General features: G+C 44.1%; 1 protein-coding gene across 2 annotated transcripts in view; it reads left to right on the forward strand.

The window, feature by feature from the left end:
- Positions 1–17,943, forward strand: part of abca12 (ATP-binding cassette, sub-family A (ABC1), member 12) — a 94,420-nt gene that overhangs the window by 61,442 nt on the left and 15,035 nt on the right. For both annotated transcript variants that reach the window (XM_045707784.1, XM_014173727.2), the window contains 13 exons: positions 156–352; positions 902–1,059; positions 1,291–1,527; positions 1,700–1,844; positions 2,319–2,565; positions 8,693–8,782; positions 10,507–10,600; positions 10,716–10,843; positions 11,376–11,463; positions 12,151–12,259; positions 13,508–13,562; positions 15,856–16,033; positions 16,380–16,495. In XM_045707784.1, the coding sequence (XP_045563740.1) occupies positions 156–352; positions 902–1,059; positions 1,291–1,527; positions 1,700–1,844; positions 2,319–2,565; positions 8,693–8,782; positions 10,507–10,600; positions 10,716–10,843; positions 11,376–11,463; positions 12,151–12,259; positions 13,508–13,562; positions 15,856–16,033; positions 16,380–16,495 (1,842 nt within the window). The remainder of the gene's footprint in view (positions 1–155; positions 353–901; positions 1,060–1,290; positions 1,528–1,699; positions 1,845–2,318; positions 2,566–8,692; positions 8,783–10,506; positions 10,601–10,715; positions 10,844–11,375; positions 11,464–12,150; positions 12,260–13,507; positions 13,563–15,855; positions 16,034–16,379; positions 16,496–17,943) is intronic.

Genomic DNA, 17,943 nt, shown 5'->3' on the forward strand with positions numbered 1-17,943 from the left:
TCTAAATTACATCATATTAACCATGTAAGATGAACTGCCTTAGCACATAGATTTGTTTTTAGATTGTAGTGACTAAATATGATTGAAACGCTCTGAGTCAAATTGACGTTTCCCACATACAGTAACACGTCTTTTCCTTCTACTGTCTTTCCCAGAATCCTGGAGGAGACTGGCATGTATGCCCACCGACACAAGAGAGTGGGGACACTGTCTGGAGGAATGAAGAGGAAACTGTCCATCTCCATCGCCTTTATCGGGGGCTCTCGTCTGGTGGTCCTGGACGAGCCCACCACCGGGGTCGACCCCTGCTCCCGACGCGCCATCTGGGACATCGTCATCAAGCACAAGAAGGGTGAGTCTCACAGCCCAAATACCCCCACCCCTTCTTTCTCTCTCTCTCTCTACATTTAATGACGCAGAAATAGATTTTCTCCAAGTGCACATAGCAGTATAGTGTGTGTTGTGTGTGTGTAGCTGTGGAGAAAAAGAGATCCCACAGCATCTGTAGTGGGGCAGCAGAGGGATCGGTATCCGTCATGTGGTTGTGGAATCTTCTATTTAACACACACACATGCCTGCTACTTGATTGGGTTTGTCTCAGTCGATGTTACTGACAGTTGCTGCTCAGGGAGGGAAGGGAAAACTGAAAAGGTTCAGAATGGGATTGCTCATACTTTTTGTCTCTGTGTTGTTTGTCACATGTCTCTGTGTGTGGGGTATCTCTGTCTGTATGTTGGTGTTCCTTTGTCCTTTTCTTTTCCTGTTGTGTGTGTGTGTGTGTATGCATACATCTGTATGTTCGGGTGTGTGTGTGCGTCCTTGCATCCTTGCCTGTGTGTGCCTGTGTGTGTGTGTGTCCTTGTGTGTGTGTGTGTGTGTCTCTCTCTTTACCTTCTCTCAGACCGTACCATCATCCTGTCTACCCACCACCTGGACGAGGCAGAGGTGTTGAGCGACCGTATAGCCTTACTGGAGAGAGGAGGCCTCAAGTGCTGTGGCTCCCCCTTCTACCTCAAAGATAAGCTGGCCCAGGGATACAACCTCACACTCACCAAGAAGGTACTTATGAGCCTTATTATAAGACATTCAAAAAAAAACTCTACTGTACATGCTTATATCAAGTTTTAAAACTAACACAGGGACTACAGATGAAAACATTTATAGAAATGTTAATTGATGTGTATTGTCCCTGTCAAATAAATAACGTAATAAATATAGTAAATAAAATGGCCTGACGTAGGCCATACAGTATGAGCACTCCTCTTCTTCCTCATCCTGGTCTCTTGTTAGGTCCAGGCCCCAGACTCCCAGGCCAGGTTTGACTGTGTTGAGGTCAAGACGTTCATCCAGTCCCACATGCCAGATGCTCGTCTGAAGGAGGCTGAGATGGGAGACGTGGTCTACTCCCTTCCCCCGTTCAGCTCCTCCAATGCAGAGGCCTACCGCTCCCTGCTCTCTAGCCTGGACTCTAACCTGGACCTTCTACAGCTGGGCTGCTACGGCATCTCTGACACTACCTTGGAGGAGGTTAGAGATACACAGATGCTTTTCAATGTGGTGTGCACTCACAGAGTACACCAGCACTCATGCATATACAGTGTACTTCATATACAGAGATAGACACACTCAGATAATGTACATAACATGCAATTACAGTTCACACCCATTGACACGCTTATGTTTTTTGTGGTCTGTGCAGGTGTTCCTCCAGCTGACCCAAGATGATACAGAGCCTGCAGAAGATAAGCCATATTCTGTGTCTGAATCCATGCCAGACCTGTCTGCCTCCAGAGACAGCTTACCAGAGGACCTCCAGAACAACTCCATCTTCGGAGACAAAGCCAGTGAGTCACGTCCACTTCACTGCTTTTTGACGTCCTGGACTAGACTGACCAGCTATTATAGTGGTACCTTACCCAGGAGGAAGAACTCTGGTCCTTGATACAGGCCAGTTATTCCCATTCAGTTAATGAAAAACTCAGGAAAATAAAACATACATAATAAAACATACTTACTTAGACCTTATTGTGCCAAGTGGCATAGCAGGCCTCCACAAACATTTTACATTTGACATTTTAGTCATTTAGCAGACGCTCTTATCCAGAGCGACTTACAGTAGAGTGCATACATTTTTATTACATTTTTAAATACACAAACTCCCTCAATCTCTTCCTGTCCTCTGGGCTATTTTAGATGCCTCTTTCCCGTTGGGCCCTAGTCTGGTCTGGTAATAGCATCACACCAGCCTCTTACTACTGTAAGCCTTGGTACAGATGCTAATTCTACTAATAATAACACAAACCCTTGTTGTCCTGTAGGTCTGACGGGCTCGTCTACGGTGCACGGCCTGGCCCTGACCTGGCAGCAGGTGACTGCTATGTTGATGAAGAGGGTTCACCACTCCAGACGGGACTGGAAGGGTCTCTTCTCCCAGGTGGTTCTACCTGTCATGTTCATCATCCTGGCCATGGGTCTGGGCTCCATCAAGAGCGACCTGCAACACTTCCCAAAGATGGAGCTGTCACCTGCCCTCTACCACCTCGGACCACAGTACTCCTTCTTCAGGTCAGAGACACTGATAGACACATATTACTTACTTACACACACAAACACACACACACACACACACACTCACCCTCTACCACCTCGGACCTCCTTCTTCAGGTCAGGTACAGGACACACTGCACTGCTGCATTATGGGATAGGAGATCAAGGGCAGTATGTATCAAGTGCTGATTAAGGTTTTAGATCATAATGAACTGGGTGAACCTGATCCTAGATCAGCACTCTTTGAGACATCTGATATACAGTGCATTCAGAAAGCATTCAGACCCCTTCACTTTTTCCACATTTTGTTACGTTACAGCCTTATTTGAAAATTGGTTACATACATTTTTTTCTCATCAATCTACACACAATACCCCATAATGACAAAGTGAAAACAGGTTATTAGATTTTTTTGAGCATTTATAAAAAATTAAATACAGAAATACCTTATTTACATAAGTATTCAGACCCTTTGCTACGAGACTCGAAATTGAGCACAGGTGCATCCTATTTCCATTGATCATCCTTGAGATGTTTCTACAACTTGATTTGAGTCCACCTGTGGTAAATTCAATAGATTGGACATGCCTTGGAAAGGCACATTTCTGCAGCAGTGAAGGTCCCCAAGAACACAGTGGCCTCCATCACTCTTAAATGGAAGAAGTTTGGAACCACTACGACTCTTCCTAGAACTGGCCGCCCGGCAAAACTGAGCAATCGGGGGAGAAGGGCCTTGGTCAGGGAGAGGACCAAGAACCTGATGGTCATTCTGACATAGCTCCAGAGTTCCTCTGTGGAGATGGAAGAACCTTCCAGAAGGACAACCATCTCTGAGGCACTCCACCAATCAGCCCTTTATGGTAGAGTGGCCAGACGAAAGCCATTCCTCAGTAAATGCCAAGCATTGTGTCTGGAGGAAACCTGGCACCATCCCTACGGTGAAGCATGGTGGTGGAATCATCATGCTGTGGGGATGTTTTTCAGCAGCAGGAACTGGGAGACTAGTCAGGATCGAGGGAAAGATGAACAGAGAAAAGTACCGAACGATCCTTGATGAAAACCTGCTCCAGAGCGCTCAGGACCTCAGACTGGGGAGAAGGTTCACCCTCCAACAGGACAACGACCCTAACCACACAACCCAAGACAACGCAGGAGTGGCTTCGGGGACAAGTCTTTGTTTTTACACTGCTGCTTCTCGCTGTTTATCATCTATGCATGGTCACTTTACAAATTACCTCGACTAACCTGTACCCCCGCACATTGACTCAGCACCGGCACTCCCGTATATAGCCTCGTTAAAATGTTATGTACATTTCTTGTATTACCTTTTGATAGATTTTTTTTACTTGTTGGTTAAGGGCTTGTAAGTAAGCATTTCACGGTAAGGTTGTATCCGGCACATGTGACAAAAAATATTCGATTTGATTTGAATGTCCTTCAGTGGCCCAGCTAGAGCCCGGACTTGAACCCAAACTAACATCTCCCGAGAGACCTGAAAATCAAATCAAACTTTATTTGTCACATGCGCCGAATACAACAAGTCTTGACCTTACTGTGAAATGCTTACTTACAAGCCCTTAACCAACTGTGCAGTTCAAGAAGAGTTAAGAAAATATTTATGAAATAAACAAAAGTAAAAAACAAAAAGAAAAAAATAATAAAAAGTAACACAATAACATAACAATAACGAGGTTATATACAGGGCGTACCGGTACCGAGTCAGTGTGCCGGGGTACAGGTTAGTTGAGGTAATTTGTACATGTAGGTAGGGGTGCAGTGACAATGCATAGATAATAAACAGTGAGTAGCAGCAGTGCACCAAACAAATGTGGGGGTTAATGCAATGTAATAGTCCGGTGGCCATTTCATTAATTGTTCAGCAGTCTTATGGCCTGGAGGTAGAAGCTGTTAAGGAGCCTTTTGGTTCTAGAGAAAACAGTATATGACTAGGGTAGCTGGAGTCTCTGAACTTCAACTACATTCTTTCTTTCATTGGTTTAGCCTGTTTTATCGTATCTGGCATCGGTCGCATCAAGTCCATAACGGTTTGAGACAACATTATTCAGCCAATCTTGTGGCTGCCGTCACCTGTTCGCTGGGCGCGGGCCGAGACGAGGTCGCGGGACACCCTCTTGCAGTCCTTGGCCAGGCCCAGAAAGCACATGAGGTCTTATTTTATGGGCTTTCCTCTGACACCGCCTATTATATAGGTCCTGGATGGCAGGAAGCTTGGCCCCAGTGATGTACTGGGCCTTGCGCACTACCCTCTGTAGCGCCTTACGGTCAGATGCCGAGCAGTTGCTATACCAGGCGGTGATGGAACCGGTCAGGATGCTCTCAATGGTGCAGCTGTAGAACTTTTTGAGGATCTGGGGACCCATGATAAATCTTTTCAGTCTCCTGAGGGGGAAAATGTTTTGTCGTGCCCTCCTCACGACTGTCTTGGTGTGTTTGGACCATGATTGTTCGTTGGTGATCTCTCGACCCGCTCCACTACAACCCCGTTGATGTTAATGGGGGTCTGTTCGACCCGCCTTTTCCTGTATTCCACGATCAGCTCATTTACCTTGCTCCCATTGAGGGAGAGGCTGTTGTCCTAGCAGTGTCTCTGACCTCCTCCCTATATGCTGTTTCATCGTTGTCTGTGATCAGGCCTACCACTGTTGCATCGTCAGAAAACGTAATGATCGTGTTGGAGTCGTGTTTGGCCACACAGTCGTGGGTGAACACGGAGTACAGGATGGGACGAAGTACACACCCCTGAGGGGCCCCAGTGTTGAGGATCAGTGCGGCAGATGTGTTGTTGCCTACCCTTACCACCTGGGGGCGGCCCGTCAAGAAGTCCAGGATCTAGTTGCAGAGGGAGGAGTTTAGTCTCAGGGTCCTTAGCGTAGTGATGAGCTTCGTGGGCACTATGGTGTTGAACGCTGAGCTGTAGTCAATGAATAGCATTCTCACATAGGTGTTCCTTATGTCCAGGTGGGAAAGGGCAGTGTGGAGTGCGATTGAGATTGCGTCATCTGTGGATCTGTTGGGGCAGTATGTGAATTGGAGTGGGTCTAGGGTATTCGGGAGGATGCTGTTGATGTGAGCCATGACCAGCCTTTCAAAGCACTTCATGGCTACCGACATGAGTGCTACGGGGCGGTAATCATTTAGACAGGTTACCTTTGCTTTCTTGGGCACAGGGACCATGGTAGTCTGCTTGAAACGTAGGTATTACAGACTCAGTCAGGGAGAGGTTGAAAATGTCAGTGAAGACACTTGCCAGTTGGTCCGTGCATGCTTTGAGTACACGTCCTGGTAATCCATCTGGCCCCGCGGCTTTGTGAATGTTGACTTGTTTAAAGGTCTTGATCACATCGGCTACCGAGAGCGTTATCACATAGTCATCCAATACAGCTGGTGCTCTCGTGCATGCTTCAGTGTTGCTTGCCTCGAAAGCAAGCATAAAAAGCATTTAGCTCATCTGGTAGGCTTGTGTCACTGGGCAGCTCGCGTCTGGGTTTCCCTTTATAGTCCGTAATAGTTTTCAAGCCCTGCCCGAGCATCAAGCCCAAGCATCAGAGCTCTTCGGATGTGTAGTAGGATTCAATCTTAATCCTGTATTGACCCTTTGCTTGTTTGATGTTTCGTCTGAGGGCATAGCGGTATTTCTTATAAACATACGGATTAGTGTCTCGCTCCTTGAAAGCGGCAGCTCTAGCCTTTAGCTCAGTGCGGATGTTGCCTGTAATCCATGGTTTCCGGTTGGTTTATGTACGTACAATCACTGTGGGGACGACGTCATCAATGCACTTATTGATGAAGCCGATGACTGAGGTGTATACTCCTCAATGCCATTGGATGAATCCTGGAACATATTCCAGTCTGTGCTAGCCAAACAGTCCTGTAGCGTAGCATCCGCGTCACCTTACTACTTCCGTATTGAGCGAATCACTGGTACTTCCAGCTTGAGTATTTGCCTGTAAGCAGGAATCAGGAGGATAGAATTATGGTTGGATTTGCCAAATGGAGGGCGGGGAGAGCTTTGTATGCATCTCTGTGTGTGGAGTAAAGGTGGTCTAGGATTTCTTTCCCCCTGGTTGCACATGTGACATGCTGGTAAAAATTTGGTAAAACTGATTTATGTTTGCCTGCATTAAAGTCCCTGGCCACTAGGAGCGCCGCTTCTGGATGAGCATTTTCTTGTTTGCTTATGGCCTTATAGAGTTGGTTGAGTGCAGTCTTAGTTCCAGCATCGGTCTGTGGTGGTAAATAGACGGCTACGAATAATATAGATGAGAACTCACTTGGTAGATAGTGTGGTCTCCAGCTGATCATAAGGTACTCTACCTCAGGCGAGCAATACATCGAGACTTCTTTAATATTAGACATCGCGCACCAGCTGTTATTGACAAAAAGACACACACCCCCACCCCTTGTCTTACCAGACGTAGCTGCTCTGTTCTGCCGGTGCATGGAAAATCCCACCAGCTCTATATTATCCGTGTAGTCGTTCAGCCACAAGTCATGAAACATAAGATATTACAGTTCTTAATGTCCCGTTGGTAAGATAATCGTAATCGTAGGTCATCAATTTAATTTTCCAATGATTGCATGTTAGCAAGTAGAACGGAAGGCAGTGGGTATTTACTCGCTTGCCGGCTGATTCTCAGAAGCCCAATCTGCGTCCTCTTTTCCTCCGTCTTTTCTTCATGCAAATGACTGGGATTTGGGCCTGTTCCCAGGAGAGCAGTATATCCTTCTCATCGGACTCTTTAAAGGAAAAAGCTTCTTCCAGTTTGTGGTGAGTAATCGCTGTTCTGATGTCCGGAAGTTATTTTCGGTCATAAGAGACGGTAGCAGCAACATTATGTACAAAATAAGTTTAAAAATAAGTTACAAACAACGCTATTTTTTTTAACGAAATAGCACGATTGGTCAGGAGCATGTAAAATGTCAGCCATCCTCTTCAGCAGCATCTTTCACAAAATAGCTGTGCAGTGACGCTCCCCATCCAACCTGACAGTGCTTGAGAGGATCTGCCGAGAAGAATGGGAGAAACTTCCCAAATACAGGTGTGCCAAGCTTGTAGCGTCATACCCAAGAAGATTTGAGGCTGTATTCACTGCATCTTCAACAAAGTACTGAGTAAAGGATCTGAATACTTTTGTAAATATAATATTTCAGTTTTATTTTTTATTTTTTGCACAAAAAAATCAAAAAAACTTTTTTTGCTTTGTCATTATGGGGTATTGTGTATAAATTGATGAGGGAATAAAAAATAAATACATTTTTAGAATAAGGCTGTAATGTAACAAAATGTGGAACAAGTGAAGGGGTCTGAATACTTTCAGAATGCACAGTACAGTCCCAGATCAGTCCCGTCCAGTCACTGTTTGTCTATTGCTGTGCCATCTTTCTCATTTCCAGGTTGTAAGTTAGGTTTTTTGGGTAAGAGAGTAGAAGTTGCTTGAAGGGTGACTCAGATAAATGGTAGAGGGGGGAGGCAGTGAGAGGTAGAGAGAGCGAGTGAGATTTAGAGATAGAGGGAGTGAGATGTTGAGAGAGAGATGATTATGATGATGTGATCTGAGGTGTGAGATGAAAGTATGGAGAGAAGGAAGGAGAGAGTCGAAGTGACGAAGTCTTGATTGTGAAGAGCAGTTCTTTGATCTGAGGGAAGGTGGAGAGGAGAGGAGAGGAGAGGAGAGGAGAGGAGAGGAGAGGAGAGGAGAGGAGAGGAGAGATATAAAGGAGAGGATATGCAGAGGTAGGAACACATCAAACACTGTGTGCCCTCTCACTGTCCTTGGTTGACGGTTAAATGAGATTGAATTAGCCTTTTTTGATGTTGGGCTCATATTACCTTCCAAACCACTGTCCTAATTGGATCATTTACTAATACTGTACTGAAGGATTTGCTCAAAGTCACTTGAAAGTATAGCCTGGTCCCAGATCTGTTTGTGCTGTATAACAAACTGTCATGGTCAGTGGCATGCCAAATTTCAAAAACATGGCATGACAATGATCATAGGACTTGGCAAACTAGACAGCACTAACAAATCTGGGACCAGGCTAACTTGAAAGTATTAGACGAGACATAATGTTGCGTTCTGTAATAAGTTTGTCCTGAAACTTTTTGTTTTTATGTCGTCAACAGCAACCAGAATCCAAACTCCAGCAACCTGGTCAACTCTATGATGTCATTCCCTGGGATTGATAATGGATGTCTGAACAGCCCTGATAAACCGTATGTACCTGACCAACTTCTACATAATCACTGTGTTGAAGATAGATCTCTTACTTGTCTGGCTACTTTCTCTCCACCACATCTTCTCCTACTTTGTCTATATCTAGCACTTCCGAATTCTCTTCTTACCCTATTTTCCTTCATATGCCATTGTCAATCTTTTCCCTTTTAGTATCTGTCTTTGTTCCACTTCTCCCACTCCCCACTATCCTCTCTCCATACTCTGTACTCTTCAGTATTACTACATGGTGCATGTCTCTAAACGCCTGGAGCAGCTCTGCTTTGCCGTCTGTGTGTGTATGTATGTGTGCGTGCATTTGGACATGTGTGGGTCAGTGGCGGTCAGTGCCGTTTAAGATGAGGGAGGACGTTTTTCTTTTTTCATGAGCATGGCCTTATTTCTATTACAGCATATTGGATGACTGTCATTCATATTCCATTCACCCAGCTCAATGTAACATCGATAGGTTTAGTCTACTACATGATACTCTAATTTTCCCTATACTCATCATGAGGTTGCTACAACCTAGCCAATGAATGAAAGTTTACAACGTAGGTGTACACAGGTCGAGATTTTTTTTTGAGGTGACAGACAGTGACACATGGACAGCCAGTGACACATTCAATACCGCCTTGCACACTCTTGCCTGCATCTAGCTGATCTAGGGTGTAATCATTAGTCCAGCAATTAGCTAGCTGTAGCTTAAGCTTTCTGTACGAGAGTCATTCTCTGATCCTTTGATTGGGTGGACAACATGTCAGTTCATGCTGCAAGAGCTCTGATAGGTTGGAGGACCTCCACTGGAAATTGTCATAATTACTGTGTACGTCTATGGAAGGGGGTGAGAACCATGAGCCTCCAAGGTTTTGTACTGAAGTCAATGAACCCAGAGGAGGATGGAAGCTAGCTGTCCTCTGGCTACACCACGGTGCTACCCTACAGAGTGCTGTGAGGCTACTGTAGACCTTCATTGCAAAACAGTGTGTTTTAATCAATTATTTGGTGACTTGATTATATTTAGTATAGTTTTATCTAAAAAGGATAACTTTTGAAATGTTTTATTTTTTTATTATTAAATTCACTGAGGAGGATGGTCCTCCCCTTCCTCCTCTGGGGAACCTCCACTGGTGTGTGGGTGCGTGTGTGTTTGAACGTGTGTGTTTGAGGAATCATTGGTATTCCATAAACACTCTGTGTTTATAGGATAGATTTCCCCTCGCAGGCACTCAAATCAATGTTGGCACTCATGAACCAGACCTCAGAGGCACTATAAAATTGTCAGCCCAAAAAAAAAGACATTTAGCTAGATGTGCAGCTAGGCAGCAGGGCTTCTGTGTGTGTGTGTGTGTGTGTGTGTGTGTGTGTGTGTGTGTGTGTGTGTGTGTGTGTGTGTGTGAGAGAGAGATGCCCTGTGGACAATCACTGAAGAGTGCTGAGTGCCATGGCACTTCCTGACTACTGATTATATCTCTCCACCACTCTGTGATGTCATGCCTGTTTATACCTCGAGAATAAATACTGATTTACTGTCCATATGAATGGAACACTGGTATTGGTGTGTTACTGTGGTGGTGTTTATGCATGTGTGTGAGTGTATGTACAAGTGTAAGTGGAGTGGGTTAGCTAGTGTCATTGTGAATCAGTACATGTATGCATTGTAGTCATCTTACCATTTAAAACGGGCCTGTGGTTTACCTTGTGAATGTCTTTTGTCTTTTTGAAGGGTCTGCACCAGAAGCACCAAGTCTGCCAGCTGGGAAACTAAAGGAGACAGTTCAGTGCCGTTTGAGTCCTGCAAATGCAACAAATATCAACAGGTGGGTTAGAGTTCATTAAAGGACATACCAGTAAAAATCAGCAGATATTCTGTGTGTGTGTGTGTGTGTGTGTGTCCTACACCCACTCTAGTCTCCTTTCTGCTCCTCCAACCAGGTGTGTCAGTATAACCAATACCAGCCTCCCCATAAGATGAACCCCTCCTCCCAGATCGTCTATAACCTGACTGGCATCAACGTTGAAAACTATCTCCTGGCTACAGCCAACAACTACATCAGGAACAGGTAAACAGTATGTTTCAATGCAACCTGCATACACTAATGTGTCTGTTTCTAGATATGCTCTATACTGTATATCCCTCTCTCTCTATCATAACAAATCATAGGAAAAATATGTTTTCAATGACATGAAATATAAAGGATCACTGGCTGGACAGTAAATGAATGGGACTGGGGAATCTGATATCCTGAACTATGCATCCTCTTCCAGCTCAGTTCTGTTCAGTTCACTTTATTGGTCTCATTCAGGAATGAGTCTCATGCCTTGATCATGGAGTTAAAAAGACAATAACATTGGGTAATGACTTATTACTAATGAATAACCGATTCCTATATGAACAATTCATCATAGGTACGGAGGCTATGATTTCTCTCTCTCCCCACTGTCCTCTTTCCATATTCTTTATTATCCACCTTTACTAAGTGGTGCATGTATCTAAACGTGTGGTGTAGCTCTGCCATGTGTGTGTGTGTGTGTGTGCAAACATGTACATTATGTAAATAATAATCGATTATATATATGAACAAATCAACATAGGTATGGCGGCTTTGATTTCGGGGAGCCACTCCCAACTAGTCTCCAGATGGACCTCTTGGAGGTGCCCGCAAACCGAACCCTCTCCAAGGTAACTATAGTATATATATATATATATATAAACACTGAATATGTATGAAAATATATGTTTATGGGTTACTATAGTGTAACTGCCCTTCTGTACCTATATCAGTCTCCTGCTGTTATGTGCAGAATAAAAAACCCTTTCCTTACCCCCACCAAGAAAACAACAGTCTTAACTGCTCTTCTGTCCTAGTATATCTCTTGTTGGTAGCCTGGTCCCAGATCTGTTTGTGCTGTCTTGCTTGGCTTGATAATGACTGTAGCAGTTGGCTATACAGCACATACAGATCTAGGACCAGGCTATCTTGTTGTGACGTATAGTGGTTAAATTAGCCATGATTTCCTAATTGGAGCCGATATGATACAGAAGCACTAAGCACTGTACCAAGATGGAACGGGATTATTACACCATCAATGTCGTCTTTAACATCGTTCATCGCAGCTACTCGCAGCAATTATGTTTTTGGCTGAATCTGAAATGGCCCCTGAGGGATAATGATGCTAGCGATTTAGACTTAGACACCTCCTCAAGATAAGTGTATTATTAGAGATAAGATAATTAGAAGTAGAAATGTCGAGAAGCATGTGCTGCAATCCTGAGATATTCATGCATGTGTGTGTCTTCAAACTTTAAGTTTTACTTGAACTTGAACGTGTGTGTGTGTGTGTGTGTGTGTGTTTTCTTGTTTTCTAGGTCTGGTACAACCCTGAGGGTCACCATACCATGCCTGCATACCTAAACAGCCTCAACAACTTCATCCTACGTACCAGCCTTCCAGCCGGCAAGGACCCACAGAATTATGGTGAGTAGCGCAAGAAGCCTATTTTTGTGAACGAAAACAACAGCAGCTTTATCTCTAAAGACACCAGGAGCCTGTTTCACGCGCCGCTAATTCATCAAATCAGAGCTTGGAAATGCACCTTGAATAATTGTGATGCACCAGCTCTAGGGATAGCATAACAATTGTCATTTGATAAACAGTATTAAAAACTTGGTGTGTTGAAGCTAGCTTCTCAGGGGGTTCACACTGATCAGCCACACTACCTGGAATCACTTTCACTTTCAAATCCAATTGTATGTATCAGAACCAAGTTTTAAAACCAAGCTAATCTGCTGAAAGGGATTTAGGCACGCGCGCGCGCGCCACACACACACACACACACACACACACACACACACACACACATCCAGGCTGTATCACAACCGGCCGTGATTGAGAGTCCCTTAGGGAGGCACACAATTGGCCCAGCATCGTCCCGGTTTGGTCGCTGTAGGTCATTGTAAATAAGAATTTATTCTTAACTGACTTGCCTAGTTATATAAAGGTTAAATAAAATTTAAAAAAGTATAATAATAAACACACACACACACACACACCCAAACGTACACACACCCTCTGAAAATAGTTTTCAGAGAGAGACCCCTTTTGGATCCTATAGGCTGAAAGGCTCAATTTGGCACCCTTTATCAGAAGTATGCATTTGTACACTTCCTGCCATAGATTTAAAAGCAGTGGATTGTATAAACGTTGGCTGAAGGGTTTCCACCATTGTTAAATCCATACACAAAAGTGTTCACAGTTGGCTCATAGTAAGGTCAGTTCCATTGTTTAGAGCCAGGGGGCAGTAGTGTGTTCTCCTCAGTCTACAATCACTATGCAGGCTGAATACCAATCAGGGAGTGTTGAGAGGTGTACTCAGGGACTGAGGCAGGCAGACTGGCGTTTCAACCTTATTTCAGCACCACCTGAAATGTACTGTCTGCCCAGTCAATAAGCGAGCCGAGGGGAGGGTAGAGGAGGAAGGGAGGAAGGAATGCAATCATTCAAATGTAACCTGTAGACTCACACAGGCCAAGGAGGAGGAAGGAGAGGGAGGACAGGGAGGAGGAGGGAGGAGAGGAAGGAGAGGGAGGAGAAATATAGGGATTGTGTCGAGTGCTACTCTGGCTGACTCTTTTGTTTTATCCTTGGTTCAGTATATCTGTGCAGTGTCATGGTTTTATCTTATGAATGTGGCTAAATTGATTGTCTGTTTTTGTGCCTATACAGCCATCTCTGTGTCCAGTCATCCCTATCCTGGTGAAGTACAAGAAGAAGATGCCATGTAAGAACACAGTACACACACTCCCTCGTCCTCATCCTCTTCTCTCTCTTTCTCTCTCGTCCTCATCCTCTTCTCTCTCTTTCTCGTCCTCTTCTCTCTCTTTCTCATCCTCTTCTCTCTCTTTCTTGCTCTTGGTTCACTCTACAAAGTATGTTGCTTGTCGCTAAACGGAGTTACCATGCCTTTCATTGGTCCTCGTGAGATTGTTTCAATGTTGGTTGGCGAGCCAAAGCCTGATGATCCGGTGTCTGCCTGACATACCTAAAGATACTTCAATGTTTATTACTATCATTAACCTGTGTTGATATCTCCAAAAGGAAACCAGTCTAGTGCTAGACTGAGATAACAAGGATTATGTGGAGACTAACTCTGACATTTAAATTAAAGTCCTAATGTAATCTGACTTGCTGTATTTACCCATATCTGATTTGATAAATGGATTTTCCTGAGCTGGCATTATTGATCAGGGACAGACAGCAGGCCCAATATAATGTGTATGTGTGCAAAATGGCACCCTATTCCCTATATAGTACACTACTTTTGAAAAGGGTCCATAGGGCTCTGGTCAAAAATATTGCACTTTGTAGGGAATAGGGTGCAATTTGGGACTCAGACTATGTGTGTTTACTATTCAGGGTGGTGCAGAGGTTGATTAATTCACAGAGCTTCCCACTTCTCCGACCGTGGCTGTTTTTAACACTGACTGCAGGCTATTTTAGGGACCTGGGATTGCTCTTCTCAGTCGTAGGCTATGCATCGCGACAGTATTCCCCCACCCACAACCTGGGTTAGCTTTGTTTTTTTCAGACTAAGAGGAATTGACAGAGCAGAGGACAGAACCCTGCTTTCAGACAGATGTTCCCAATACTTTCATCATCATTATCAAAGATCTCTTGAGGTTTTGTGACCTCTTAACTTTTGCTCTTCCATCAGATGAAAAATCACAATCAATAGCTGATATTTGTTGTCTTCAGTTACTAATTGACCTAATTGACTAGGCTATACAGTGTGGCAGTCCACCCGACTAAACACACACACACACACACACACACACACACACACACACACACACACACACACACACACACACACACACACACACACACACACACACACAGGTCCAATTTTAGCCCAAAGCCTGTCATTTTGTTCTGAGGGAGAAGGTCACTGCTTTGATCAAGGGGTTCCCTTAAGACATTCATTAGTATCAAAGATCTGTTGAGTTGAGTCTCAACTGCTCTATTTCTTTTAACTTCAATCTTAACTTTTCCTTCAGATGAGAAATCAAAAATCACTAGCTAAAATTTGTGGTGTCTAATATCATTTTTGGCCTAACTCGTGTTTAAGATGACCCCAAATGATGTCTCGTCCTTACTATGGTGTTCATGCATCTGCCTTAGTGGGTTTCAGTATGGCCTGTTGGTCATACTGATAATAAGACTGTCTTTGCTTCTGGTTACAGGACACACAGCCTGTCTCTTTGTACCTCTGCCAGTGATTCTCTTTCATTTTTCAGCTATCCTCGTCCAACATATTCTCTTTGTCCATGGTCCTCTGTCTGTGGTCCTCCTGCCTCCTGCAGCCTAGCCAAAATGAAATGAAGAGGGAGGCAGAACACCAATCATGTAGGGTAGCTCGATCAAAAACAAAAGAAGTAAAGGGGAGGCATGAATCTAGCTGAGTGAATTTGAATGGGGAGGCATCAAAGACAACGACACAGTAGGCAATATCTTAAAGAGCTCCAGCCAGGTGCTATGAATCTGACAACCATGACGCTTCTCAACAATGCCTCTTAAAATATCTTTATCACATAGACGTCTCAATAGCAGGAAGCAGGTTCGATTCATAAATTGTAGGAGAGCTCTGGCAAGTGGTGTTGGTAAAACAGTAATTTCTTCTTCGTGGCTATTATCTTGTCACTGCTGGAGTTGGAACATCTCTCTTAGCGAGAGACCATTTATTATTAATGAAATCCTGTTTGTTGTGAGTTTCTCCAATGAACCCTTCAAATGAATTACTGGCTCAGCTGGCATGGAAACCTACTAACAATGTCTTCAAGCCTGTAAAATAAGGACAGGACAGTTCATAGGAGGACTAATAAACATGGGACACTTGGCTCTGGCGATCGATCAATCAATCAATCAATCAAATGTATTTATAAAGCCCTTTTTACATCAGCAGTTCTCCATCCTCTTCTGGCTATAAGAGGACACTTGGCTGTGTGATCCTCCAGCTTAGTGACCTCTCTCTCTCATTTTCTCTTCTCTTTCTCTCCCTCCCTCCATCTCCCCAGAGTGCAAGGTCTGGTCCATATCCTGGTGGCTGTGTGTGCCCTGACTGGCTACTCCATTATGACGGCTAGCTTCGCGATTTACGAGGTCCAGGAGCACCACAGTGGCTCCAAGACACTGCAGCACATCTCTGGGATAGGAGAACCCTTCTACTGGGCTATCAACTTCTTCTACGACATGGTAGGACTATGTCAACACATCATGCACGGCTAACTGATACGATACATTTCCACTAGCATTGTTGCATTGTCCAAAAATGCTAGCCAGGAGATTCTTGATGTTGCTCATCCTGCACATCCTTCATACAGTCAATGACGGCATTACGGCCCACACCTTTTCTTTATTTGTTTTGGGATTGTAGACTACAAGAATATGATGTTTAGCTGTTAAATGAATATGACTGGTATGAACTTGATTGATTTCCACTATTGAAAGAGGCAGTTGCCAGTGATTCTACAGTTTGATGTATGTGATGTATTTAAGCGACCAGTGTACTACGGTGTGTTAAGTGTTCCTGTTTCTCCAGGCCTTATACATGGTCCCAGTCGCTCTCTCAATTGCCACAATAGCAGCCTTTCAGCTCCCAGCCTTTACTGATAGGCAGAACCTCGCTGCTGTGAGTCTGCTGCTGGTCATGTTTGGGTAAGTACACACACACGCACACACGCACACACACACACACTCAGATGGACAGACACACACACACACACACACCTTGGGTGAGTGGGTATCACCATAGTGACTGCACACACAGTACAGGTTCCCTTATCCATGTCAGAGGTGAAGGATCTCAGTTGCTGGAAGATCACACCTTCCTTTCCTTGAGTACCATATACACAGTAGCTCCCCAGTACTATCAACTCAAGCAGGTGGGGAGGTTTCATCAAAGGATGAAACCATTTCTTGTCACTAAGTGATGGGTGGCTGCTTGCTACTGAACATGTTTTCTTAAGACCCCAGTCTATTTCACGCAAGGTAGAATGTGAAGCAGAATTCCATCAATTCAGAGCCTACTTCAGTGTGATTCCCTTTCACAGCAGCCTGTCTGTCTGCCTGCCTGCCGGTCTGTCTGCCTATACATACTCTGGACTGGTTTCTCTGCTTCTGTGTGGCAGCTTGGCTTGGAGCAGATGGTCTCTCCTATTTAGTCAGTCTGACTGCCCCACAGCCTCCTCCACCACCCTCTCATCTCTCTCACTCACTTCTCCCCCCCTCTCTATTTCTCTCTCCCCCTCTCCTCTCTTCCACTCACTTCCCTCTGCACACACTCTCCCTTGACCCAGGCACCCCAATCAAAAGAAAAAGGCAGATCATTTAGAGTAAGAGGAGAGAGGATAGGGCCTCACCATGGGGGAATATATAAAGGAACTCATTTATCTTCTTCTCTTTTAGCTTTTGTGGTTAAAGTGTTTACTCTCCTTGAAAATGGAGTTAAAGTTTATTTTATTTTTTCTTTATTTTTCAAAGTTCTCTGGCTTGGTCTCTTGTTTCATATAGTCATTCCACCGAGTCAATTACAATGAGATTAAGCAAATCATGCATTCATCATCTGTTGCAAGTGAATCCCGAACCCAGAAAATTAAATCGTACGTGCGCTAGCTCTATTCAAATCAAATGTATTTGTCACATACACATGGTTAGCAGATGTTAATGCAAGTGTAGCGAAATGCTTGTGCTTCTAGTTCCCGACCATGCAGTAATATCTAACAAGTAATATGACCTAACAATTTCACAACAACTACCTTATACACACAAGTGTAAAGGAATGAATACGAATATGTACATAAAAATATATAAATGAGTGATGGCCGAACGTCATAGGCAAGATGCAGTAGATGGTATAGAGTACAGTATATATATATGAGATGAGTAATGTAGGGTATGAAAACATATAAAGCGGCATTGTATAAAGTGGCATGGTTTAAAGTGGCTAGTGATACATTACATCAAGATGGCAAGATGCCGTAGATGGTATAGCGTACAGTATATACATATGAGATGAGTAATGTAGGGTATGTAAACATCATATAAAGTGGCTAGTGATAAATTGATTACCGTAAATTCCGGACTATAAGCCGCAACTTTTTTCC

This window comes from Salmo salar, chromosome ssa25, assembly GCF_905237065.1.
Source record: "Salmo salar chromosome ssa25, Ssal_v3.1, whole genome shotgun sequence".
In the NCBI taxonomy this organism is placed as follows: Eukaryota; Metazoa; Chordata; class Actinopteri; order Salmoniformes; family Salmonidae; genus Salmo; species Salmo salar.